Source organism: Nannobrachium achirus (genome assembly GCF_963921795.1).
Source record: "Nannobrachium achirus genome assembly, chromosome: 9".
In the NCBI taxonomy this organism is placed as follows: Eukaryota; Metazoa; Chordata; class Actinopteri; order Myctophiformes; family Myctophidae; genus Nannobrachium; species Nannobrachium achirus.
Genome location: NC_137818.1, coordinates 39,533,072 through 39,553,904, shown reverse-complemented (window position 1 = coordinate 39,553,904; position 20,833 = coordinate 39,533,072). Strand labels below are relative to the sequence as shown.

The 20,833-nt window shown below is 43.6% G+C and overlaps 1 protein-coding gene across 2 annotated transcripts in view; it reads right to left on the bottom strand.

Moving 5' to 3' along the window:
- The window catches only part of spryd3 (SPRY domain containing 3), a 65,730-nt gene that overhangs the window by 14,946 nt on the left and 29,951 nt on the right, over positions 1 to 20,833 (bottom strand). For both annotated transcript variants that reach the window (XM_080734134.1, XM_080734135.1), the window contains exons 7-8: positions 19,206 to 19,355; positions 4,466 to 4,523 (exon numbers count right to left, since the gene is read on the bottom strand). In XM_080734134.1, coding sequence (XP_080590260.1) covers positions 4,466 to 4,523; positions 19,206 to 19,355 — 208 coding nt within the window. The remainder of the gene's footprint in view (positions 1 to 4,465; positions 4,524 to 19,205; positions 19,356 to 20,833) is intronic.

Sequence of the window (20,833 nt, the reverse complement as noted above, 5' to 3'; positions counted from 1 at the left end):
ATTTTTAAAATGATAAATGCAAAATGAAGAGTTTTGGACATACAAGGTTTCCACCCGACAACGACGATAGAGTATATCGACAATGAAATACTGTCTTCCTACACTGCAAAATCCGTGTTAACTGAGACTGTAATAATATACAGATACTTTTTGACACTGTCAGAGTTAAATTAAGACTCTGGATCCTACCATGTACTGTATGCTGCCACACAATAGTTAGTCACAGAGATGTACATTGCTTTGACAGTGATTCAATTAAGATCAGGTTAAAGTACTGTTGTACCATACACATGTTAAATTGAGCCACGATTGTAACAAGTTAGATTGTGTGGTAGTGATGATGCGGTGGCAGTGCACCAGCCCTGAGCTGCGGGTGTTGAGTCACAATGTGTGTGTGAGTCATTGATGGGGGAGGTTGGCATTCGAAAAGGGACCTTTGCCAGCAAGGTGATAGGGTTAATGAGGCTTGCTGAGGAGCACTCACTGCCTGGATGGCTGGCTGCTCCCGACAGGGCCCACAGGGGCCCGCAGGGGTCCACGGCCCATTGACCTGCAGAAACACAACCCACTGCAACACACGGGATAGAGGTCCACACACTGGGCCGGCTCCCAACATAAACACCGCAGCGCCAGAGAGGTAAAGCGAGGAACAGGGGAAGCACAAAAGCAGAGGAGGCCACAGAGCTCACACAAACTATACAAGCTATAAGAGAGCACGGATGTGCTTGGCAGACATCTGTGTGTGTATCTGGAATATCACTGTTGAGTCAAATGATAGCCTTAGAAGTCAATAATAATCATATTAATAATAATAACAGACACTCATGATTCGAGGTCCAAAACTGTCACTCTGTATGTACAAACCCTCACCTGTATGCACTGTACTTTTAGTACATTAAAATGGGCTAACGCAAGAGCCCCAGTAATCAATAAGCACTTGCACATTCTTAATTATAGGAGTCGGAATTATGATGCATACTGCAATGGTAAATTCATCAACCCGCTGGCTATGATACAAGCCAAAAGACAGCCGCAGCAACCATTTATTTTTAAAAGCCAGTATGATAGAGCTATACCTGGACAGAAAGAAACACATTACAATAGAAGCAGTGTCATGCATTTAGCATGGTATATGACAAAAACAGTCCTTTGAGATTTGGTCAACATATATACATGTACTACATTCCCTACATGGGATAGTTTGGCAGGCATTTGGACTTATGGATACTGAGCTAAAAACCACCCATAAAAGTCAACAACAGAGCTAACAAACTGCATAGAAACACCTTTTCGCTGCATTCTTGGCTCATGCCAAGCATTGGAAACTAAGGTAATAAAGTTAAAGCGTTCCTCCTTTAACAGATCCTGCTGTGGTTTACGTGCCTTGCCATATATAATGTTTGGGTGTATACGTTTTGTATTCACAGTCTGCCAAGGAGAGTATGCGTGCAATTTCTGAGGTTCTCGAGCTGCTCCATGAAAAATCAAGGCTGCGTGGAGGAGTTGCGAGGAGCCGTGTTGGGGAAAGTAAAAAATGTTATATATTACATATTACTTTGAAAAAAAAAGTATGTTATATTCCACAACTACTTTCTGAGCAAAGTCCTGAATTTAACATGCAGGATTAATAAGGTCTTCTACCAAAACAAAATAATAATATTACTTTACTTACTCAAATTAAGCACATAAGGACTAGACATAATATTAAATGGAAAAGGGTAGGCTAATCAGAATAAAGAATAATGACACAATAATGTTTAGCAGCCAATATCACGATGAAACAAATAACTCAGGACCTACAGCAAGGGACAAAGCGAACTTGTGAAATCGGCCGAGTGCCAAGAATGCAGTTTGGGACAAAGCGAAGGTGTGAATTCGGCCGAGTGCTAAAGATGTTGAGAATGTTGACAAATCAATGGTTTCATAGCTGGGTGCTTTAGCTCCCAGGCACCCCCTATGTTTCCGCCTATGCCTGCAGCATCCTCTATTGGTACAGCAAATATATTTATACAAATCCAATAAAGGTCTAAATAGTGAATGGTAGACAAACTCCACTGTCATTAGTGAGCATGAACGTGTTAGCTTAGCGTAATGTCCCCCTGCACTCCCCCTTTTTATAGAGTCATCTCCTCTTGGAGGCATAGAACATACAGTTTGTGATACTGTATGTGCAGATCTTGTGCCCTTTACAGGTACTTCCACTTGAGGTGGGGAGCTTTTATGTTTCTTCCTAAAAATCGGAACCAGCTGTGTGATGAAGTCACCAATCTGTCACCAATCACGCAATTAGAAACTCGCTGAAACCTGTAAACACTTTGCTCTGAACAGAAGTGGTGGGTGTGGAGTGATGCCTGTGAATTCGATTTTTTGAATATTCATAAATCCAGAATTTATCCATAAGGGAGAAAGAGTAGATGTACTTCCATCCCCTTTCCATTTGTCGCCCTTCTTTTTCTATAGGGTACAATCATGTTAAACATCAATTTAAGCATAGCATTGTGATTGTACATGGAGGGGGATACAAAATAAACAAAATAGAATTAGGAAATGCAGTACTTTACGAATAAACTGTAATAACATTACCCAGTTTGTAAAAGTAATGTGTTATATTACACTGTTACTTGTGAAAGTAATATCGTTACCCTATTGCGTAATTCGTTACAGCCAACAATGGCGAAGAGGCGCTGCGACCAGCGAAGAAGAGGCCCGGCCCTGGTGATCTTAAGTAGTTGGAGCGGAGCCGGCGCCTCAACCCGAGCATGGGAAGGCAAAAACCCCATGCGCGCAGCGTGGAAAACCACATACATCATTTTAGTCTCTAACAAATAAGATTAATGGGAGCTGTGCTGGGGCGTGCACATTTCTGTGGCATCCAGCGCACAGCAGCCAAACCAGGCGGACCGCAGCGCTAGACCTTTGGGACTGGCACGGTGAGACTGCCTGAATGACTGGCCTCATCTTGTCACTCAGCACAGATGCATCATCCACAAGCCCCCAGTGGGACGCGCGGCATCAAGTGTTATTAGTATTAATGTATCCCGGTATAAAATGGGCTCTCGCTGGGGGTAGTACAGGGATTTTAGGAGTATAAACATTAACTCCAAACATGAGTGGAATGCACTCCGCGGGTACAATAAAGTCTTACGATAATTGATTAGGTGGTTAACCTTTAATTCTATACTTTTTCCTCGTGATAACAAAGATCCTGCACTGACAGTTTCATGAATATTACCTTTTGTGGTGTGTGTGTGTGTGTGTGTGTGTATCATTTTAAGGCAAATCCCCCTTGTGCAGACCTCAACAATGTGCTCCCTCATAGCAGAGCATGGCAGATAACAGCCTTGCCCGCTCACTCAGATCAAAACTGATCCTGATTGTGACAGTAGCGCAGCAGATTGGCAGACAAAGACTAGCGTAGCTCGTTTCGCGATAACAAGCACCAAGCTAGCGCCTCCTGCTACCTCACGGTCACAGCAGCTGCATGCGATAGGTTTATCTCGTAGCACTGATAGCGGTGGGGTGCTGAAGTCTAGAAGAGCAGCCTGTGAGGGAGGCTCGGGCCAAATGCCTTTGGCGATAGGGGCTGTTGTCATAAACAACCAAGTCTGTGCATAGGAGCATGGGAGGCACAGCTTTAACTCATGTTTTGTAGGGAGAGGGGGGGCTCTGTATTGCTCCAACAGAAAGCGATCGAGATTGAGATTGTTTGAACACTACTGTTGTCTGCTTTATCCCAGTCTGTGCTGGGCACCTCAACATCCAGATGAGATGGTGCCCTGAGATGTTGGATTTCTAAAAACAGCAGATAAGGGTATTCATAGGAACCGTGACCCGATTCCGGATAAGCGGTTGAAGATGGATGGATGGATGGTTATCTGATCGAAATATGAGCAAACTGTGTCGGGAGGATTTTTTTTTTTAAAGATTTGTTTTTGGGCTATTTATGCCTTTATTTGATAGGATAGTAGACTGACAGGAAATGGGGAGAGAGATGGGGAATGACAAGCGGCAAAGGTCGGCCGGATTGGGAATCGAACCGGCGACGCCAGCAGGCATCATAGCCTAGTATGTGGTATGTGCCTTGATCACCAGGCCAGCGGGCGCCCCCTGTCAGAATACTAAAGTGAAAATACGAGAAGAGAAATGCAGAGATGATGACAGACAAATTAACTACATGAACGCTAGTGTCGCTATACATGCATAAATTATAAATTTCATAAAAGGCAAACATTTGGTGAACATTCAAGGTGTGTTGCGAGCTTGCAGATCAGCTTTTATCGTCTGAGATTTGGTGTAGAGGGGAAAAATTCAAGTACAGACACGCGGGGGACCCTAGTCAATGAAATATATAGGGTTTAAGAGGAATCCAGAGAAAGAGACAGAGACAGAGACAGAGAGAGAGAAAGAGAGAGAGAGAGAGAGAGAGAGAGAGAGAGAGAGAGAGAGAGAGAGAGAGAGAGCTCACCTGCATGGTAAGCCACTGACCCTCGGCTCCAGCCGGGGTGCCTGTTCTTGGGGTAGTCCTGAAACACAAAGAGTTATCCACATCAATACATTAGTTATTTTATTTGATCATTTGTGGTTATATTTAATTTCACAGTTGTAAACAGCAAAGAAATACCTATTCAGCTACTTGTACAGCGCTGACCCTGAAGCACATACTCAGACAAAGTCTGACTCCCACCCTTTCAATGTTTCTGTGTGTGTGTGTGTGTGTGTGTGTGTGTGTGTGTGTGTGTGTGTGTGTGTGTGTGTGTGTGTGTGTGTGTGTGCCTGTCTCTGCTCGTTCCCCGTACTTCACAAAGTGTCTGATCTGTCTGTCTGTCTGTCTGTCTGTCTCCCTCTCACCTTGCCAACAGAAATAATCAGTGGGCCAACATCACAGTCTGGGCGTGCTAACTCCAACCACTCATATTGTATGATGTATCGTAGCCGCGCCGGCAGGAAAGTAAACACTAAACACTAGCCTCTTTTTTCGAACGCATTTTACGTCACGGTCCCCCGATGGGGATCAAGGTGGCAACGTGAAGTGCGTTTGAAAAAAATCTCACAGCAGCTCGTGGTAGCGGCAAAGTTTTATAGTGAAAGAACTACAGTGCAACTGCAATAGGCGCTTCTCGATCACGTCAAACCCGGTCTCGCTCAGATCACGCCCGTACTGTAGCTGCCGTTGATTGGTTGGAACCGGGCGCTGTGTGGTGTAGCACCAATCTCTGAGTGGTTCCACATGGAAGTATGAGGAACTCAATACGCCACTATCTGGCGGAGTCAGGTTAATCAACATGGCCAGAGTAAAAAAAACGTCGAACGTCGGTTCGAAGTGAAGCGGTGAATTCTTATTCTATGTGTTCTAGAGCTATGAAATCTGTGTTCTAGATCTATACATTCTATCTTCTAGATCTATACTTTCTATGTGCTTTAGTTCTATATTTTCATGAATTCTGAATGAATGAATGATTTTGTCTGGAGGGCCAAATTGTCATGTGAAGCTTGACCAATCCTCAATTCTGCATGCATGGGACAGACATGGGACAGACAAAGCCACACCTTGGAAGCGGCTTTCATCGCTTCAAAAAAGTGACTGCAAAGACAACTATATGGATCTTTATCCAAAGAGAAGAACAGGGGTTGATAGACAGCAAAAAAAGTGAAAACTAAACAAAGTTGACTTAGGTTATTCTTGACTATTCTTTTCCATACAGAGTGGTGGTAATGGTAAAACATTCGCTGGCCTTCTCTCCTAAAATAGAACTATTGAGAGGGATGTTCCAGAACCGAACAGATGATGATGGAGGTCAGGAGACAAGACAGACAGACAAGACAGGCAAATAGAATGACAGAGGGGCTCTACAGCATATCTGAGGCCAGGACATTGGGGAAACAGCCGCAATCCTGTCTGACAACCCCACTGGGGACGGAGGTACAGGAAATGGAGACGGATAGGGGGTGAAAAGAAAAAAGTTAGACAGACAGAGACGGGGAGAGAGAGAGAGAGAGAGCAACAGAGCGGGACACCGGCAGAGGAAGACAGAGAGACGGGGAGGAATGTAAGCTACCGCTCCAAGCCTCCAAAACCGTTGATCTGCCAAGTCTGCTCCTCTTTCCCCTCATGTCAACCACAAGCCCCAGGATTCAGAGGAACACATGACAAGGGGGGGGGGGGGGGGGGGGGGGGGGTCGTACCAACCTCTACTCCACTCCCCCCCACTCCACTCCAGGACTCATGGATCAATGATTCACAGGAGGCTCATTTAATCTGTGATTTAGTGGCATATACTTTAAAACCCATTCAGAACGGGTACACATATTGTGTATCATTATTTTATGCTTTAACTATTGAAAAATAGCATATATAAGCTGCAAGCTTGTAGATCTGCTATTTTTGAAAAATCGTGAAAATTAGAATTTTGACCCGATTCTATAAGTGTCTTTTGAATCCTTCTAAGGTTTTTTTGAGCAGGCAATCTGAGCAGGTTTTTTTTAGTCAGCAATCTGGCTCGCCATCGTCAAAGAAAAGGTCCTTTTCACTTAAATGGAGCTCAAGTTAGTCTGTTCTTGAGAGACTACCATGTCAGTGGTTCTCAAACCTTTTCATGTGAAGGACCTCCAAAATCATATGTATTTGGCCACGGACCCCCATCTCAAAATATTTAGTTCCAGGGGACCCCCCCCCCCCCCCCCCCCCCCCCCCCCCCCCCCACCCCCCAGAAGCAAAATTTGAGTTAACAAACGTTCGCTTTGAAAATGCATATATTCAAAGATTTGCACACATTTTCACGACTTTTTTCAAAAATAGCAGATCTACAAGCTCGGTGCCGCGCTGTGAGCTTGTATATCTGCTATTCTTCACTGGTTAAAGCATTCAACAATTCTAGGCCTAAATGGGTTTAACAAGACAATATTAAGAATGAATAAACAACTAAGGGAAGGATTTATAATGCTTTGCGTGAACCACAGACTTGCATCTGAAATATGGATGATACGACGATGAAGCCTCTGCTGTGCTGTCGTCTCAGCAATTTGGGTGTCCATCATCCTCAGTTCAAACAAGTCTACACAGTACATACTAGCGCACGCACTTATCCTTTATCCAAACATGGCATCCGCGTATGATGAACCAAAGCGGCATTCAAGCCCTTAATCTGAGCAGTCAGTCATACAAAGAAAAGACAACTCTTAAGACAGCCTACAATATCGCCTGACATGCAGGCAGGGCTGGGTCCTGCTGGAATTGTTTTAATATAATATAATATAATTACAAAAAGGAACGAATGACAAGATTCCTCATCACTGATGCCAGTTCTAAAGCATTACTATTTTCAGTACCTTTATGTTGTGGATGACAATAATTAACAATATACTTGTCTGGCTCTTTTCTGAATAGAACTATATAAAAGCAAAGCCAATTGTCTATATACCTTATATAAAATATTTGTAGGGTACAATAACCCAGGTCTTTTTTTTTTTTTTTTTTTTTTTAAGATTTGTTTTTGGGGCTTTTTATGCCTTTATTTGATAGGATAGTAAACTGACAGGAAATGGGGAGAGAGATGGGGATTGGGGAATGACATGTGGCAAAGGTCGTCCGGATCGGGAATCGAACCGGCGACGCCAGCAGGCATCATAGCCTAGTATGTGGTATGCGCCTGGACCACTAGGCCAGCAGGAGTCCCAAACCTAGGTCTTTTTTAAGACCTGGGTTATTTTACACCTATATACATTTTTGGATGCTTAACAATTAAAAGTCTTCCTTTTCCTTCTTTCTATTAGAACTAGTCCTACCCGTTCAAAGATATGTGCTTCAAATTATGTGCAGAGTGTAGGTGATGGGGTGTGTACAATAGGCTATATGAGGGAATAGAGGTGCTTGCATGTGGAAATGTAGGAATAACAGAAGAAATGTTGGAGAACCCAGCAAAATGTAAAAAGCATCAATTTGTAATATAATAAAAACAATATAACATGACGCGCGCGCGTGTACACACACACACACACACACACACACACACACACACACACACACACACACACACACACACACACACACACACACACACACACACACACACACACACACACACACACACACACACACACACACACACACACACACACACACACAGCTGTGTAGCCCCCCCACACTCACACACGCAAGCAAACACGTCCGGCCCAGTAGCAAAGATTTTGGCGACAAATGTTGCCTCATGCTAGATGCAGAATAGATATGCCTCATGCTAGATGCAGAATAGATACACCATAAAAATGCTAATATACAGTATATGATTTGTGAAAGTGACAAACGGGCTTTGCAGTTGTCAGGTCTGTTCATATGCTAATGGTGAAGAGGATTCAGATCAATTGGTCCAGCCACCGAAGAGAAACGTTGTGTCAGACACTCAGACAGACACTCAGACACTCAAACAGACAGACATTTGGATAATTATGTTTGATATATTAGGGATTGTTTGTTTATATTAACTCATTTGCTGCCCCCTCCCGAGTTTCCCGAGTTATTACCGTTGTTAGAGGCCGCCAGGGCCCGTGTTTCCCGAGTTGGCAGCCATTTTTTTTTCAAAAATATTTTTTGGACCTCCAAAAATGTAGTAGGCATGGTCGCAATCGCGAAATTGTGTTTAACCCCCATACCAACAATATCTTTCAAACATGGCAGCCATGTTTGTTTACATTTGAAGAAAACATAATGGCTTCTATCTCATGAATGCCTGAACGGATTTCCAAGCAGACTTTTTTGTTTGAAAGCTGTGAACAGCGTGCACACACATGGTGCATGATCTAGGCATGGGCGTGCATGATCTGTGCACTATGAATTACATGGAATGGCATCCTGGTACTTAGCAGCCATTTTGAAAAGGCATTGAATGAGTTAAAACATATTGAATTGATGCAGAATGAATAAAAAACGTGGAGAAAACTTGCTCACATATCGCACGCACGCACACACACACACACACACACACACACACACACACACACACACACACACACACACACACACACACACACACACACACACACACACACACACACACACACACACACACACACACACACACACACACACACACACACACACACACACACACACACGATAATATTTATAGGTTTTTGGCTGGTATTTGTTAGCAATACATTTATGATGCTTTTATGAAATTTATAATTTGCAATTGAGGGCATGCGCATGCATAAAGTGAATGACAAATCGAGTGGCAAAGTTAGTTTAACGTTGTTTAACAAAGTTTAATGCAATCAGATAGGACTTTTCTTTTTGGATGTATGGGCTGTCAAGGCCAGAAAGTAGTTTTTTGCCACTGAGTAGGCGTTCCCGTATAACTTCGGGTATGATGATTATGTCACGCGCATACCCTCTATAGTCAACACTGCAATTAGCATCTTGCTCTTAAATTGATCCATCACCTAAAATCTATCATCTACTACCATTTATAATGGCTATATCATAAGACAAACCGTGACTTTGTGTCGGCACATAATGTTAACCCTGTGGTCCACTTTAACGTGAACTTTTGAACCCCTTGTTACTATCCCTGCTGGCCTGTAGAAGCCATTAGTAAAAATGCACGCTGCTTCCAAGAACAACAAACAGTAGCGTTATGAGTCCACAGCAGAGCGGAGCGACGGCCTGCAATATCAGATCCCCAGCTGCTATATCGCTGTCATCGGAGTAGCCTGCATTTCCACCCTGTGGTAGAGTAAACAACCAGGACTAGAGGAGAATGGAATGGTGGCAGTGGGAGGAGGAGAGGAGAGGTGCCCCCCCTAGAAGCAGATACACATCATTCTCTACCACTATCTCCCTGGTCATCACAGAGCTGTCTAAAAATAACACAAAAACCAGGGATTACCACACAGTATATCGTCGTTGTTGGGTGAAAACCTTGTATGTCCAAAACCGTTCATTTTGCATTTTTTATTTAAAAAAAGATTTAAACTAGTGAGAACAGCCGATCTACAAGCATACAACGCCTCGCACCGCGAGGCGTTGTGTGCTTGTAGATCTGCTGTTCTCACTACTTTTGTGCAACGGCCTTGTATGATGAAGCAGGGCTTTACTTTGCGAAAGAACGTACACATTTGAAACTTGAGATACAAGGTCTCCACCCGACAACGACGATATGTGTGTACAGGAGTGGCTATGGGCAGCAAGCATGGGGGAGAGAAAGTGTGTGTTTACGTGCAAACTTGTCTTGTGCCCACACAACCTCAGCTATAATAGGGGTTTGTATGTCGGCAACTAATGCAGGCCGGTTTGTCTAACCCCATGTCATCAGGTTAAACCCACATGTCATGGGGCGGCCCGCTGGCCTAGTGGTCCAGGCGCATACCACATAGGCTCTGATGCCTGACAGCGTGTCGCAGGTTCGGGTCCTGATCCCGACAGCCTTTTATCCCATGATTTTGTAACCAATTTTTCACCCAGTGCCAATGCCTAAGCTGTAATCCTGAGCGCTACCTTCCCTCTGCCAACCTGGGGATGGCCCCGAACTGAGCTCATGCTCCCTTCAGTGCATGAGGAGTGCGCAGGCCACTTCTTATCACCTAAGAAGTGGGAAGTGGGAAGTGTCCCCGGTAGGACGTAGCGCGTGGAAGATACACGTTATTCCAACCAGTTCATTTCCCCTCCATTATGCGCCCCTAGCTGGCCAGGGGGAGGCAGTATAGAGACCAGCCTTACTGCATGTTTTTGTGAGGGTACCTACCATAGAGAACACAGGGAGAACATGCAAACTCCATACAGAAAGGCCCTTTCACCAACCCCACTTAGGGTATGGGCACTGATGACGTGGAGGAGAGAACACTCCCCCAGCGCCCACAGCGTCCCCAGCGTGAATCGAACCCAGGACCTTCTAGCTGTGAGGCGACAGTGTTACCAACTGCACCACCGTGCCCCCCCCCCCCCCCCCCCCAAACCCTAACCTAACCCTAACCCTAACCTCAGTAAAACTATGCCTAAACCTAACCCTAACCAACATCGGGCGGCGATGCCTGCCATGGCTGCCGGTCCGTGCGGCGATGCCTGCAGCGGCTTTGTCGGCGACTGCTGATCCACTGCCGGTCCTACTGCTGGCGGCAGTTACCGGCGATGGCGCGTGGCTGCTGGTCCACGTGCAGGAGAATGGATCTATAGTACACATCTATCACCTACCAGCATGTGCAAAAGCTACCTTAACCCACGCACTACGTTAACACGTACACACATTTTCATGTCAACATGCTTTTGTCAAAATGTATCTATTTTTATGGCTGAAACTACAGAAATGGAACGAGAGCTTTTCATAAAGCTGTTACACTGCCAGGAAAGACTGGAGGCAGAGAGACTGCACTCTTACCTCTTGATGTCACGTGCACTTTGTGCACACAACATAGCCAACTATGCCAGGGAGCATTGTTGGTCAGTGTGCACATGTGTATGTGTGTATGAGCGCCGTGCACTAGGCCAAAAAGGACATCTTGGCACAGACGAGGCTCCTTTGTTCTGTCACAAATAGACCTCGGCAGAATAAACACGTTCACCGTGTTGCGAAGGAATGCTGCATCATGGGAGGAAGAGGAAGAGGGAGCTTTTTTCCCAGGACCCAGGCCCGGGGCAAACCAGGACAGAGGAAGCCACTCAAGCCAGCCATTCCTCATTCCACTGCGGCTGTGTGAAAATTAGGGCATTCACCAAATATTCGAATATTCGAATATCAAAGTCACTATTCGACGTTGTTCACCAAAGTCGAATATTTGCTTTTTTTTTTTTTTTCTTTAAAAAACGTATATTTTATAAAGCTTGGAAGTAATAAAAAAAGAGTTGTCAATGCCCCTGGTGGATGAATTTGTTAATGCTCTATACCAGGGGTTCTCAAACCTTTTTAGGCCGTGACCCCCATAATAAACATATTTGAACTGGGGACCCCCACCCTGACAAGCACTTGGAATTGTAGGTATTACATTTAATGTGACTCGTTTCCGCAGATAATATTGTGAAAATAGCAAATCTACATGCTCACAACGCAACGCCTCGCTGCGAGGCGTTGTGAGCATGTAGATTGGCTATTTTCACAATGCTCGCCTCTTGCTTACTTAATATTTGACAGTTTGGCCAGTCCTGTCAAATATTCGAATACTTTGAGGTAGAATAATTCGAATACTAAAAATCACTATTCGTGAATGCCCTAGTGCAAATATGGATCTATTAATCTATATCAGGGGTCCTCAAACCTTTTTAGGCTGTGACCCCCAAAATAAACATATTTGAACTGGGGACCCCTACCCTGACAAGCACTTTAAGTCAGGGTGGAATTGGACTTGTAATGTGACTCGGTTCCACAGAAAAATATTGTGAAAATAGCAGCTCTAGATTGGCTATTCTCACAATGTTCGCCTCTTGCTTACTTAATATTTGACAGTTTGGTATTAAAACGGTCTTGAAAGTCTTTAAATTGTCACTTTAGAAATGAGCAGATACCATGTATACACACATACTGTGTCTTGGTTTGTTTACCATTGAGTGAGAAAAGAAATTACATTAAGCTAATCATCTGGGGACCCAACAAAATAATTTGGGGATCGTTGTAGAACCACTGATCTATATGGATGATTCATGTATGGGAGAAAGAGAGAGACTGAAAAACGAGCCAGAGCTGGACCGAAGATGAAAAACTGAGAAAGTAGCCTCATTCATAGACTCAGTAGTGGCTGTTGAGCCATCGTCATTAACCCATCTCTCCATCTCAACTCTCTCCGTCTCGCTCGTCACACACACACACACACACACACACACACACACACACACACACACACACACACACACACACACACACACACACACACACACACACACACACACACACACACACACACACACACACACACACACACACACACACACACACACACACACACACACACACACACACACACACACACACACACACACAAACCTGACCCCTTCTGCATCATAAACACTTTCCCTGTGTTTCAGCCATTTTCTTTCTCCGTAGTTCTTCACCTTTCTTTTATTTTCGCATTCCCAATCACTTCCCGGAACCCTATTCTTCAGGGCCTTTTGTGCTGTGCTGCAAGCTTGTAGAGCTTATATTTGTTTGCTTGTTTTCAAAATGTATACAATTATTTTTTTTAATAATTATAAAAAATAAAAATCAATGAAAATGTATAATATTTTTTGAATGTAGGAAAAGAAAATGGGATTTTTACTTGAGTCGTGACCCAAACAAATGAGTCTGTGACCCACTTATGGGTCCTGAGTCCGACCCAGTGTTTGGGAAACAGTGCTCTTCACCATCCCGCCTCTCCTGCCATCGGCTGCCTCCACGCCAATCTCGCCACCTTCCTCTACCCCAGGGGTTTCCTAACTTTTTTGTCTCAGGGCACCCCATAAATATGTGTTTTAATCCGAGGCACCCCTACATTATAATTTTCATTCCCAGCACCTTATATTTATATAGCATATCGTCGTTGTCGGGTGGAAACCTTGTATGTCCAAAACCGTTCGTTTTCTATTTATCAAGCATAAAATGTACTAAACTAGTGAAAACAGCAGATCTACAAGCACACAACTGTGCTTGTAGATCGGCTGTTTTCACTAGTTTTGTGCGACAGTCTTGTAGCTAAGCGGGGCTTTTGCTTTACCAAAAGACGTACACATTTGAAACTTGGCGATACGAGGTTTCTGCCCGACAGTGTCGATATTGAGATAATAGCCATTTTGGTTAGAACTGACTGAAAATAACTTTGTACTTTGTAAGTTTAAGATGATAGCCTACTAAATATTTTTTCAAGTGTCCAAATACATTCCAAATATTATCAAATTATCTCGCGGCACCCCTGGACTGCCGTCACCCACTGCTCTACCCTTCTATCAAGCCATAATGAGGTCTAGATCTCTCTTTGTCCCACACCCTTAGCAACCGACGTGTGTACAGGATGCAAAACAAGCACGCTACCAAGCACTCAGTATGCATGCTGTACATACACCTATATACCTAGACTCTTATCTCCAGAGGAGGGAGAGCAAGTGAGAGAGAGAGCAAGGGGTCACGGCAGGATAGGCAATTGTGGCAGGGTTGAAACAGATCTTAGATTACACTTCATTTCCCCCTTCCAGCACATGCAGTATATACTTCATAACACTTCATAACACTAATTCCCCTGACTCTACTGCGGGGCAGGGAAACTGGCTGGGGGGGGGGGGGGGGGAGGGGAGGAGGGGGGTCCAATGTGTCTCAAAATATCAGCCAGCCAATAAGTGGCCTTGGCCTTCTCAGCCAAGTAAAAAGGAATATACCATCAGTTGTTCAGGTCAGATTAGGTCTCATGCAGAGAAATAAGTAAATGGAAAGTTATGGATTTAATTAACAATAGAAACTAATTTAGTTCCTTGATTATTGTTTTCCTGCAGCTGGACACATTATGATAAAATATCTGAAGCAAACAAAAACTAGTGACCAAATGACTCAAACATCTCGTTCAACTAGACCCTAACAAACAAAGACCCAACACAACGTACATGTTTGTACTGTACATATAATGCTTAACGTATACCCTATTGTACAAAAGTATCGCATGCTAAAACAATAACAGCTCTACGAGCTCGCAAAGCATCACATCGCGACGCATTGCGAGTGTGTAGATCTGCTATTTTCGGTCACAGACACCATTGTACAACAAAGAATAAATCAGGCTTAAGATTCCAGGGTTTGCGTTGCTTCAAACGTGACTGGTACTAGTCTGTACTCTGTACCCAGTGGTATACATCACAGCGCAGTGGAATATGACTGGGCCATGATGCAGCACACACCTGGGTGGTGACTCGTTATCCCTTAGGCCACGGTAAGCTGCTCCATCATGAGAGAGCAGGGAGAGAAGAAAGGAGAAAGGTGGGGTGAATGGAACGAGGTGTTTCCATGCCTAATCTGTCCGCTGCCCAGTGTTTCCCAGTTGCGGCGTGGCGGAGCAGATGATTGAGTGTTCAACCAAAACACAAATGAAGAGACAAGAGACTTGTGGAACCTGCGGGAAATGCAGGCCATTAATGATGTGCTGTGTGTTTTGTGTTTGGGCCTGCTCTCTGACCGCAGGACGTGGAGCGAAGACGGCCCGACATGAAAAAGTTGCGACTGCTGTGGGGTAAACAGTCATTAACCGAGGCCTTCAATTTGCTGCTTTATCACCTCTCCTGGCCTTTGACTTAATGTCTTTATAATGAAACCCAGATGCACGGAGAGGAGCGGAGGAGGAAAGGAGGGGAGAATTCTGGCTGAAGGAGGAGGAGGAAGCATGACTGAGTTATCGCCTTTCGAACTTCTACCTCGCTGTCTGGTAGCTGCGCGCGCGTGTCAGTGTGTACAGTACGGTGTGAGTGTCCAATAGAGTATTATAACAACACCGTTGGTTGTGATTGTTGGCAATTTAGCCCATCTAGGCTACATTATAACAAAATGTCAACAGTACAGCCTTTTGGTTTCCCCCTGCCTGGCCTCCTTATATCCTTCCTACCTCCTAAGCGAGTAGTTTTCAAACCTTTTTGTGCCCAGGGCCTCCAAATGTACCAGTATATATATTTGGCCGTGGACCCCAATCTGAAAATGTTTTGTGCCAGGGACCCCTAGGATAGAAGATTTGTGTAAAAAAAAGGAAATCTATATTAAGAATTTGTGAGCTTGTATATCTATTTTCGAATAGCCAACATATCACTTTTTCTATTTAAATATAAATAGATAAAGTGGTTAAAACGATTGTGAAGCTACAGACGTATCTACAGTATAGATACGTTGTTGTGTTCTTTTATCTCCGTTAATAAGTACTTACAAGCTTAGTCTGTTGACAGAGAGCACAGACAGGGAGAGCTAACCAGTAAAAGTGACAATGTTTAGGAGATGTTTGGTTCAGCAATGACAAAGATGTGTGGCGGCATGGACAAGGAATCTATGTTTATGATTTGACACTGTAGTGCCAACTCCAGGGACATGCTGGGCCCCTGATTCAGCCCGGGAAAAGAGTTGGAGAGGCCCTCGTTTTTTTTTTAGATATATATATTTCGTCGTTGTCGGGTGGAAACCTTGTATGTCCAAAACCGTTTGTTTTGTATTTATCATTTTAAAAATGATTTAAACTAGTGAAAACAGCCGATCTACAAGCACACAACGCCTCGCACCGCGAGGCGTTTTGTGCTTGTAGATCGGCTGTTTTCACTACTTTTGTGCAACGGCCTTGTATGATGAAGCAGGGCTTTGCTTTGCGAAAAAATGTATACATTTGAAACTTGGAGATACAAGGTTTCTGCCCGACAGTGACGATTTACTTTGTTGGCCGCCCAGCCCCCAAAATGGCACGAAGGCCGACATTTTATTTTTAATTTTTTCCTAATGGACGGCCTGGACCAGCCGGGAATGAACCGGCCGTTCGGGAGTTGTCCCGCTTTTCCCAATGGCCAGCACGTCCCTGGCCAACTCTCATCACCCCACGTACTGTACTGTATATCCACCAGTCCAAAACTCCCAAGTGTCATAATGTGTCATTTATTATGCCTGTGTGTCCCTGTTTGTCCCTGCTCCGAACAGCGCCTCAGAGTCCTTGAAAAGCACTGTAGCAGGTTCATCTTTTATTTTTATTATTAAAGGGGCGGATTTTTGACCCTGGGTGAGATGATGCTGGCTGCTCTCCACAGGCCTTGGCTTTGCCAGTTGCTAATATTTCACATTCACAGCACTCTCAAGGCTAGACTTACAGGGTGTCAGGAATTCACAAATCATGACCCCCATATGGTCAGAAAATAGTTTTGGAGCTATAGAGCCTCAACTAAAATCTGGTGAAAATGAATACAAATGAGTTTACTGAGATAATCCCCCTGTCACCAAAGATTCATCCCAGTCAAATGTTTTCTGAACACTAGATGTGACGAAGCAGATTAAATTAGTCAAAAATGTTGCTTATAGAATGGTTATTTTTTTTCTATTTATTGTATGATGATGACAAATCAGAAAATCTATTTTAGATGAACATATAATAAAAATCACACCCAGTAACGTCTTCAGACTATGATTTGAGTCTATGATGTACAGGCTATGCTACACTCACACGTTTTGCTATGGCAAAACGCTGAGGAAATAAAAAAGGCTACAGACATACGATATATGTCATCACTAGACAAACATGATGCTACGTACACACATTTTGCTATGGCAAAACGCTGAGGAAAAAGGCTACAGACACATGCACAGCCACTCTATGGAGCGGTTTACCACTGCTCAAATATTTATTCTGAACCAGAAAGATGTAATTGGAAATTGCAAGTATGGTTGCCTTGAGGCGAGTCACACTTGCAAATATCTCTATCTGTCAGTCCTTGTAGTGGAAGAAATATGTAACAAAAATAGGCTAATGTGTTCACTTCCAGCAGAAAGCGTGAAAATTTGCACCTAGGGGTATTTTTGTGCGCCGAATTCAAAAGTTGACGGTCCCAAGCACTTTTCCCATGGGATCTGGTGGCTCTAATTCACTTACCATACTAGGGAAAAAAGACCTCCCAAAACATCTTCTTTAAATAGCATGTGAGGGGTCTATCTAGGGGGTTTTCATGATTCTGAATCCATTGCAAGCATTTGTTTTGCACGAAAAACATTCCTTGGTCAAGAAATGGACCCTACACAACTGTGAAAAGTGATGACTCATCACTAAACCGTAGTTTTGTGGGGTCCATTTCTTGCCCAAGGAATGTTTTTGTGCAAAACAAATGCTTGGAATGGATTCAGAATCATGAAAACCCCCTAGATAGACCCCTCACATGCTACTTAAAGAAGATTTTTGGGGGGTCTTTTTTTCCTAACCCTAACCCTATGGTAAGTGAATTAGAGAAAAGTGAATTTGAGAAAAGTGCTTGGGACCGTCAATTTTTTAATTCAGCGCACAAAAATACCCCTAGGTGGAAATTTTCACGCTTTCTGCCGGAAGTGAACACCTTTTTCACATATTTCTCCCACTATTGTCCCTATTCGAGCGTCGCTAACTGCCAACCATTCTGTCCTTGTCCCTTTTATGCCCATATATGGAGATCCATGATGTCAATCAATATTAAGCCCATATCTTGGAATGCCCATATATGGACATACTGTGTCAGTCTCCTGTGGTCAGACATCTATGATGTCAGTCATCTCCATATTTGGGGAAGGTTAAATTTTTAATCAAAGTCAATGGAGAAAATGTATTCGCAAATAAAATGATATAAATTAAACTATAGAACGTATCTCTTAGCAGTTAGCACCACCTCTTTAACAGAATGCAATATCATTTACAATTATTGCTTACAGCTACTTTGATTATCCATTTGGTAAGAACACACAGAGTTAGTTTGCACTGCTGTGTGGTAAAATGCCCATACAGAGGATGCTCATTGACCTAGTTTTGTTACTCATATTGAGGCAATGTGATGGTGCATTTGTGGGGAAAATATATCCACAGCGTATTCAAATAGGCCTCCTTGTATATTATGATAATAATATACGATCATGCTTTGAGTGCTCTATTGTTAGGCACCAGTGCCTGAAACAATGCTGTGTATTTGCAAGATCCCCCCACTGTCCATATGGGTATACTCTACATCAGTGCAAGACGATAAGTTGATTTGTTGCCCACTGCGAAGTCTATGCTTCTCTCCATTTGTATCAGTCTCATCTAGTGCTCTAGTTAGCTTTTGTTTCTGTTTCATTCTTCAAAGCAGGTTATTATGGTAATAGTAGCTTGCAAAGCTGCACTACTAATGTTGAAATGGGAACCGCATGTGCATACTTTGGAAAAAGAGATGAGGGCTCAAATGAGAGGTGCTAAAATTTCTCTAATTGTTTTTTCCTCTTGGTGGCGTTTCATCTTCCAAAGGAGGCTATTAGATCCAACGAGTACACCCTTTATACTGTGGCTTAGCTGCTGGATAATGGGAAAGAAAGTAAAGCTTAATGACTGAGCTGCCACTACTCCTATTAGTACTACCACTATTACTATAACTACTACAGTACTTCCTCCACAGGAAAATGATGTCCAACCCTGATATTATCAGTCAAAAGAAATGCAAAATCAGTCAAAAGAAATGCAAAAAAAAAAGAAAAAGTGTTTCTCTTCTGTGGTGCGTAACAAAAACCTAAATTTCAGAGTGCTTTTCCTAGAGAGCTCACCCTCCTTGCCAGACCCAGGGCGATGTAGCACTTCTCCCCGGCGTCGACTATCTCCACTTCAAAGTAGTGACAGCGGGTGGTGAGTGGCTGCCGAGCCTGGGCCAAACCGACATCCATGATGCTCTTTCCTTTGCCAACATACTCCAGCAGCTGAGGTACAGAGAGATGGAGAGAAGGAGGAGAGTGAGAATAATGGCGATGGGAGAGTGGGATTGAAACCTTAACCACTTTCAACCTGGTGTGCCTGGCTTGTCATTATACAATGGGCGAACTAAAAGAATAAAGAAATGCAAAATGCAAAAACCTACGTGACACGTCGCAGTGTTCAGAATTGAGTCTTAGAATGTAATGCAACCAAAGCCAAATTAATATTACAAATCATGATGAAAATGTCCTTGCCAAAAAAATAAAAATCTGTTATTTTCGGCAAGCGTCGAATGGCATAATGACATGCAAATGTGTAAAGATAAGCACATGTTATATCCTGATCCTGAATTATAACATTTTATGTATTTGACCAAAACGATGGCAGTTAATTCATGTTAATTAAGTGCCCGAGTTAGCCAGGGTTGGCAAATTTAATCTGCAGTTTCAGTACGGAATGTAAAAATGCTTTTCTGCCAATATACAATATCAGTGTGTCCGGCATTGCAGGGATTATCACGTTGATTAGCATGTTTAGTTTTGATAACCAGCGTTGTTATGCCAATTGATGCGGCTCTAGAGCTAGAGCGGGTCGTCAAATGATCTGTGTGTCGGCGGTCTGATGTAAAGAATATATTAGTCTTTACATCCTGCAATAGACAAAGAAACGCCTTCCAATTTACAGTCCAAGTAGCAGAAGTGGTGTCCATGAACCAATCTTCCAGACAGGTGTCCTGTTCTGAGTGTCCATACGCCTTCACGTCTCAGGTCCTCCTCCATGATGACCTGAAGAGGAGCCACAACAACCTCTACCGTCCAATGATGAGCAATGGAGAGCTGCCCTCATCTTCCTGTCTGGCGATTATCAACTGTGTAACCAGCCAGCAACAAGGAGACAAAGACAAACTGAGATCTTGCGAGGACTTCAACACAGCCAGGAGAAGTAAAGAAATATTTGATGACTTACACAGGAAAGAAAACCTCTTATGTGATAAGAGTTTCATTGAGGTATCGACACAGCGTGTCCACACCAAAGAAAAACCTTTGTGGTGTAAACAAAGTTACAAGGGTCTCAATCAGCTATGTCACCTGAAGACATATCAGCGTATCCACAGTGGAGAAATACCCTTTGTGTGTAAACACTAAACACTGTGACAAGAGTTTCAGTGTCTTAGGGACTGAAGAATCACCAGCGTATCCACACTGGAGGAAAAACCTTTTGTGTGTAAACAGTGTGACAAGGGTTTCAGTTAGTTAGAAACTCTGATGAGGCACCAGCGTGTCAACACCACATAAGAGCTTCAATCAGTTACAAATTCTGATGGCAAACCATCATCTCCACACTTCACCCAATGAGTTGTCCACCGGATGGCACTGACCACTCAGGCCATGCTTAAGCGGAATGAAGCGCGATGATCCAGGCGACTCGCCTTATGCACAACTCTAGTCTAACTATAAATTAGACAAATCTATGTCCGTCAGTC